The sequence below is a fragment of the Colius striatus genome, chromosome 9 (assembly GCF_028858725.1).
Source record: "Colius striatus isolate bColStr4 chromosome 9, bColStr4.1.hap1, whole genome shotgun sequence".
In the NCBI taxonomy this organism is placed as follows: Eukaryota; Metazoa; Chordata; class Aves; order Coliiformes; family Coliidae; genus Colius; species Colius striatus.
The window spans coordinates 22771610-22779091 of NC_084767.1; the positions used below are offsets into that span (position 1 = coordinate 22771610).

The window sequence follows — 7482 nt, forward strand, 5'->3', positions numbered from 1 at the left end:
AAACCTATTGCACATAGGTTAGCTACTAATTCTGAGGCAGCCCAGGCTGCCCTTGCCTTGGGATTATCCTTCACAGCAGCATTTAAGAAAGCTTTTGATGTGCAATTTAGGCAGAAGGGATGAGTTTGGTGACAGATCTGCTAGTCACACTGCTAGCAGATATAAGCCTATTCTTCTATTTCTGGCATTTTTCTTCTTTGATGCGGAGTCAGGTCATAGCTTTCCCTCCTTGCTCTCACAACCTTTATGTAGTAATGAAGAAAAACCTGAACTCATGACAGCTCAAAGGCCACCTGATAACACTGGTGCACAAAAAATTTCTATTTTCTAGCCTGTACAACACCCGTGCCTTGTTTTGTGAACATCTATGCAGACTGCGGAGGCGATATTGCCTCATATGCCAAAGAGCATTTTCTCCCACCTGCATGCTGGGGAGGATGGAGCTCCCTGTACATTCTGTCACTAGATTGTGACTTCCACCAAAACTGCCCAATATCACCTCCAGAGACCATCACAGCAAGCTGCCTGTATTTTTAATGATGGCATGTGTTAGCAGGTACTTTTGTCTGCAGGAAAAGCCAAAACACATGTCCTTGGGATGAAATATGAGAAATGATCCCACTTCAGCCTGACAATTCTCACTGCCATTCCATGGGGAAAGCATCCTAAATGAAAAACAGTATCTGTCTTCTGCAGCACACCCGTTTCTCCAGGACTTTCTAGTTAATCTGTCAGATACAGGTGATAAGTTATTTTACAAATGCTGTAGAAAAAGGGATGGGTAAACACCATAGGAACAACCCTGCTGTTGCTCTTTGACTCGGGAGCAATATCAGAGATAAATGCAAAGAGAGGGACAGGCGTTCCCCAGAGGATGTGGTGGAAGTGGCTTCCCTTTCCAGATGCTGGCCTGGAAAGGGCTTCAAGTAGATGAGCCAGCACTTACATGGCTTGGGGCACTGTGTGGTGCAGGGCCCTGGGGTGCTGGCCAGCTATGAAGGCCTCAGGGTCTTTAACATGGGTTGAGGGCATTCACAACATTTATGAAGTATGAGACGCAAAAAAGCATGAACACCAGAGCTGAATACTAGTATTGTGTTGTGTCGTCGTCCCCCCCACTCTGCACAGGTGAGGTTGCCCTCTCCTGGCATACTTCTGCTTTGGGAGCCCCCCGGGGATGCAGATCTTCACATCCCAGCATCACGCTGGTGGCTCCAGCGCAGGCTCTGCCTTTCCAGGAGCAGAGCACTGCTTTCCTGCTCTCTGGGCTTGGCTCACGGCCAGGTGCCGGTGCCGTTACCCTCGCAGAGCTGAATCACTTCTGCAGCCCCTGCCCCAGCTCCCTCAGACAAGGATTATACATGCTGCAGTCATTCCTTTTGTGTCACGTGGAGTGAGTGAATAACGCCTTGGCCTGCTACTATTTTTAGGGGATTTAAAAAATGATTTATGTGGTCAGTGACGCAGAAAAGCACAGAGATAACCACAGACGGCCACGGGATCACCTCCGTGCGGGGACTTGCTCGAGCAATGGGGTAGCACAGCCCCCCCCACCGCCACCGCTCCCGAGCAGCCCGAGGAGGGAAGGAGGAGGGACGGGGGGCGGAGCGGGCGGATGGCGGCTGCGCGGAGCCTCCCCCGGGCGGGGCGGGGGCTGCTGGGCCCGCCGAGACGCCCTCTGCGCTCCATCGCCGCTTGTCAGGTCGGTGAGTGGCCGCATCGTGCCCGCACGGTGCATCGCGCCCTGCCCGCTGCCTCTCCCCGCGCGCGGCCCGGCTCGCCCCCAGCCGTGCCCCCGCGGGCCGGCGGCGCGGCGATGGGCGCGGAGCTGTGAGGGCGGCGTCGAGCCGGGGCCATGGGGAACATCTCCTCCAACATCTCTGCCTTCCAGTCCCTGCACATCGTCATGCTCGGTCTGGACTCAGCAGGAAAAACCACAGTGCTTTACCGGTTGAAGTTCAACGAGTTCGTCAACACCGTGCCCACCATCGGTTTCAACACGGAGAAGATCCGTTTGAGCAACGGGACGGCCAAGGGCATTAGCTGCCACTTTTGGGATGTGGGTGGTCAGGAGAAGCTGCGCCCGCTCTGGAAGTCCTACAGCCGCTGCACCGATGGCATTATCTATGTGGTGGACTCAGTGGACGTGGATCGGCTGGAGGAGGCCAAAACAGAGCTGCATAAGGTGACTAAGTTCGCCGAGAACCAGGGCACCCCGCTGCTGGTCATCGCCAACAAACAAGACCTGCCCAAGTCCTTGCCGGTGGCTGAGATCGAAAAGCAGCTAGCCCTCCACGAGCTGACCCCTTCCACCACCTACCACATCCAGCCCGCCTGCGCCATCATCGGCGAGGGGCTCACTGAGGGCATGGACAAGCTCTACGAGATGATCCTGAAGCGGAGGAAGTCCCTCAAGCAGAAAAAGAAGCGGTAGAACCCCCGCCGACGCGGGAAGGGATGGGGAAGCAGACAAAGAAACCCGGGGGGAGAGAGAACCAAAGCAATCATTTTAGCTTTCTTTTTTTCCTCCTTTTTTTCCTTTTTTTTTTTTTTCCCCTTCTTTCCACATAAAAAGACAATAGTGGTGATAACAAAGCTGCTCCCGCCAGCCAAGCCCAGCTCCCAGGCGAGAGCGAGGATCTACCTTCTCCACCGCCCCTTCCTGCGGACCGCCTTCAGGGCTGGGCCCGACCTTCCGGGCCCCGGGCTGGGCTGGGGACGTGCCCACGGGGCCTGACCCCGCTGTCCTTCGAGACCACCGGGCTTTTGCGTACCAGGGACGAACAGGGCAGGAACCTGTTGAAGTGCGTTTGAGAGAAGGCCACCCGGCTTTTTAACGTCCATTTTGGGAGTGGGGGTGCAGCAGGGATGCGGTGGGGAGGGACGGATGCTGTAAGGGGTGTGGGGGGTGAAAGGCAGCGCCTGGGTTTGGCAAGGTCAGCCGTGAGGGGCTTTCCAGCCGTGCCCCGCGGTGAGCCTGCATACCCGCATCCCTCCCCTGCATTCGTCTGTGCGATATTCGAAGCCGGAGGGTGGGACCGAGGCAAAATGTCTGAAGGGAGGGTGTGGGCAGTGGGTAAGGGGTAACTCCTACACTCCCACCCCTTCCCCTCGGTTGGTGTTTCAGAGCACAGATAGGTGCGGAGCAAGGGGGCTGCGGAGGCTCAGCAGCTGCTGCATGGGACTGAGCTTTCAGCCGTTTGCCCAAAACAAAGGGCGGAAAAAACAGATTTAAAAAATGCAAGTCAATGCTGCTGGAATTGTTGAGAGATTGTTCAGGAGTCCCACTTCTTAATTGTGTCTTCTGAGGCACATTCCCAGGGGCTGACCTGCTACTGCTGGGGCGTTAATTCGAGAAAAACCCTAGAAAAAAATAAGCTTCATGCTACTGGTCACCGTGCTGCCCTGCAGTTGGTGCAAGAGGTCAGGGCAGTGCTTGCTAAAAATGAGTGTTTTTAGGAGGGGGCAGGGCAGGAGAGATGGACAGATGCTGCCTGCACTGCCTGCCGAGATGTCCAGAAGCTGCAAAATCTCTGCTGGAAAGGGACTTGGCAGCGTGGAAGATGGCATGGTGGGAAGAGACATGGGGGGGAGGGTAACGGGGGAATGTTAGTTTTTTATAAAGGTTTAAACCAATGCAAAACAGAGATCCCCTCGCTTGTGAGCAGCCTCTGCCTGCTGAGTGCCCAGTGTAGGGTTAGGCCTCCACCTTCTTAGGTGAACATTTTGTTACCTGGGGTTTGTGTTTTGACTTGGGATGCAGCGCTCTGGAGGATCCTGGCTTTCCATGCTGCCCATGGAGCAGACGTGGGCAGCCCTCAGGGGCCAAATATCATGAGCTTTGAGCCACACAGTCTGGCAGGATTTTCTGATTTTCTGGTGATTTTACACCAGCCTTTCCAGTTGAAACTCACTCTCCAGAGCAGCCAAGGAGAAACCACCAGGCAGACAAAAGAAAAAGGCCCTTCGGGTTTCAGGGAGTTGATTCTCCCCTTGCAGCGATGAGCACAGCACCTTCCAAGTAGTGGGGCTTTTTTATTAGGAAATAAATGTTGCAGCCAAGTAATATTTCTCTTTTTGCAGGATTTGAGTTCCAAATGCAAGTCCTGACTTGTGTACTGAGCGAGTGGGCTGGTCCCAGCAGCTCAAGTGGCTCTGTTCTCGCTTCCTTGGGTTTTCTTTGCATTGTCTCCACCTCCAACACTTTGGTACTTGCTATTGAGAGAGAGAAAAAAAAAATCGATGCCACAGAAACCACATGCATTAACCCTTTTTTGGAGAGTGACCCATTTTAGAGGCAAAACATACAGCTATGTTTTCCCCACCAGCTCAAAAGCAATCTGTTTTGAAAAGTGACACATGGGAGCTAATAGTTGTGGGGTTTGCCTCCGCTGTCAAGATAGAGGTCTTGGTTTGGCAAATGCTGTCAGGGAAAGCAATGAAGGGTGTGCTGTCAGCGCACACTTGAAGATTCAGGTGGAACGCTGTGGTAGTGCTATTCCCACTAACTCTGCTTTCTGAAATATTAGAAAGACTTTTTCCAATTGGTAGCTAATGGCTTCCATGGTATTTCTGTAACATTTCACAACTGTATGCTGATTTTTTTCTGTATGAAGACGTGCATCGCCTATGATGGGCTAGAAGAAGAGGTGCCTCAACAAAACAGTGGTTAAGGGAAACTGTCGGGGTCGTTGCTCTGAAAACGAGATGGGCTTTCTGCAAGGTTGTGCATCTTCTCAAAATATAAGTGAATGACCTTTGCTTTTTTTTATGAGCTGTCACAAGGTACCATCTCATCTCCTCAGGTACCTTTGCAGTGTTCCCATCAGTGTTGGATATCCTCTTGCCCATGTCCTGCCCTTGCTATTGTCCATCAGTCTCTGTTACTCCTGTCTTTTTTTTAAGAGATGCAGACATAATTCTGTGAACTGAAATAAATTATTTATACAGTGAAAGGGCCTGATAAAAAAAAAAAAAAGTGTTGTTCTGCTTATTTCTCAATATCAGGACTGCGTTTGGCAGATGGTTTGTGTTTGGTGTTACGCAGGAGGTTGCTTCTGTTTCCCCAAGGACAGGAGACCTGGGCACAGAGATGGAGGAGTGACTGACCTGCTTGGGATCACTCTGCAGCCAGTGGCACTGGCATGGACTGTTGCATGGCAACTGTCTGCAGTGTGTCCCTTTATGACATGGGGTAGCTGACACTCTTGAAGTTAATGAAATCTGAACTCCTTTGGAGGTCGCTTAATTTCTCTGCATCTCCACTGCTGTCCACGAAAGGGGAGAATATCATTTGGTGTGGGGATTTTCTGGCCTCTTTTTATTTTAAATCTCTGTGAAGAGAGTGAGAAAGTTTTTGGTTTTGCCTGATGTGGCTTTTTTTTTAAGTGCACAGCCTCAGGCAAGCCGTGGGGGTGGCAGAGAGCCAGGTCTGCAGGGGTTAAAGCACCAGCTGGGCAGCTGAGAACAGGATGTGGCAGAGCTGGAGGCTGCCTTTGCTCCTGGGTGGGTGATCACACAGGAAACCCAGGGTGACATTTCAGAGAGAAGAGCCAGAAGCAGGCTGTAAATCACCTTTTCTTTCTTTTTAAAATGATGACATGGCAACATGAGAGGAAACAATGAGCCCAGTTTGTGAAAGTGATTTGATGGGGCTTGTGAGCACATATCCTGCTCGAGGTTTGTGCCAGGCTCCTCTCTGCTTCCCAGGTGGCCCCTCTTATCTCTTTGTGAGCATAGTGCCAGGGTGAGAGGATATGCTGTCTGCACTGCAGGATCAGAGCACTGGGACTCTACAGGTTTGCAGGACCTTGAAATGAACCCAAAGTCTTATCCAGTGATGCAGTTACTGAGCTCCTATCAAGACTTTGGTTTGTGCCCAGAAATCATTTGGAGATGAATTGAATGGTCATCTGTGGCAGCCAAGGATCAAGTTGCTGAGTGCTCAGCTGCCTCATGACCATGCAGAGAGCCACTGAAAGGTGCAGTTTCCTGTGAACTCCTTCCTCGCACAGACTATCATGGCAGGTTCCAATCCCTCTGCCACATGGGTGACACGGTGGGCAGCATGATCCAGTCCAGTGCTCCTGAAGATGCTTCTGACCATCCCTTCCATTTGCACATCTAGCCCTCTTTTCAAGGCAGTATGTGGGATATTATATATTTCTCCTAGCATCCTTTAATTGATCTGAAAGCCCAGGAGTGGATGCTGCAATGCCTGCACTCTCCTTAGCATGAAGGGACTTGTCTTCATTGATCCCACATGGTGGAAGCCAATTTATTGGAGTTCTTCTGCTGGCCTGAAGTGCACATTGGTGTCACATCCCTGTATGGACTCATCTGTGCCCTAGGAAGCCTGAACTTGGGTCGCTTGGGTACACATGGTGATCTGGTGTTTCTCCCATGGAGCTGGGGGGGATTTCCTCCTAGTTCAATGTGGGGAGCCATCCCTGACCCTATGATGGAGGAAGAGAACCAGCCAGAAGGGTTTCTGCAATAGGTTTTGAGAAGCTATGGTTTTGTGTGCAACTGTGCAGCTGAATAGCCCTCCCCTGCTTAGCCTTGTGGGCAGGGGGTGCTGAGCTGGGATGTCTCAGCTTATTCTACCGTGAAAGCCATAGCCTTGTGGGAAGGGGTGGGAGGGGTTGTGTCTTCTTGCAAGTGATGCTTCTTCTGGCTCAAGTTGCAAGGATGAGCATCTTCCTTCAAGTCACATGACCTCTCCTCCTAGCTGGAGACTGCTTTTGTCAGCAGGGGTTTTTGAGTGTTTCACTCAGTAGTCATGAAAACATTGCACAAGGACCTTGCTGACTTTGTGGAAACGTGAAGCAGCACATTGTCCATGATTTGTGCTGCCCTACCATCTCTCTGAGCAGGCAATTCAGCCAAACAGTGAGTGATGCTGGAGCTGTGGGGCCATCCTGATGTATAAGTACGCTGGTGGCCAGTAGAGCTCAGGCCACCAGGCTGCCCCATGTGGGACTGACTGGGAGAAAGTCTGGCGAGGAAGCAGTTGGGCCATTGCATCATCTTGCTCTGCAAGCACAACCTCAGAGCAGGTGAGAGGGACCTGCAACCTTTCAAATGGCAGAAAAGGCAAGAGAATGGACTGGGGTTGGGGTCCCAGAGGGGATCAAGACAGAAATAAGCAGACATGAGCTACCAGTGTGTACTCTGCTACTCTGTCACCTAGATCCAATGCAACCTGATCTAGGTGAACCTGCTTCTGCAAGGGGGTTGGACTAGATGATCTCTAAAGGTCCCTTCCAACCCTTACCATTCTATGATTCTCTGCAGGTCTCTGACATACCCTCTCTGAAGGCCACCAAGGGAAGGCTGGTAGAATCATTGGGTTGTAAATGATCCAACTGAGCTCTTCTGCCCTCATCGAAAACAGGAGTGCCCAGACCTGCAGCAATTTCCCCCACTCAGTCACAACTCAGCCCCTTTCTCCACCATGAAAGGTTCAATCCTGAAGGTTTG

The 7482-nt window shown here is 51.7% G+C and overlaps 1 protein-coding gene across 1 annotated transcript; it reads left to right on the forward strand.

The window, feature by feature from the left end:
• The first annotated feature begins 1757 nt into the window (after nucleotides 1-1757).
• On the forward strand, nucleotides 1758-2864 carry ARL4C (ADP ribosylation factor like GTPase 4C). Its single transcript, XM_010204750.2, has one exon. The coding sequence runs from the start codon at nucleotides 1856-1858 to the stop codon at nucleotides 2432-2434; it is 579 nt and encodes a 192-aa protein (XP_010203052.2). The 5' UTR covers nucleotides 1758-1855; the 3' UTR covers nucleotides 2435-2864.
• The last annotated feature ends 4618 nt before the right edge of the window (nucleotides 2865-7482 follow it).

Coding starts and splice junctions, on each gene's coding strand:
- ARL4C (XM_010204750.2), top strand. CDS start 1,856: ATGGGGAACATCTCCTCCAACATCTCTGCCTTCCAGTCCCTGCACATC.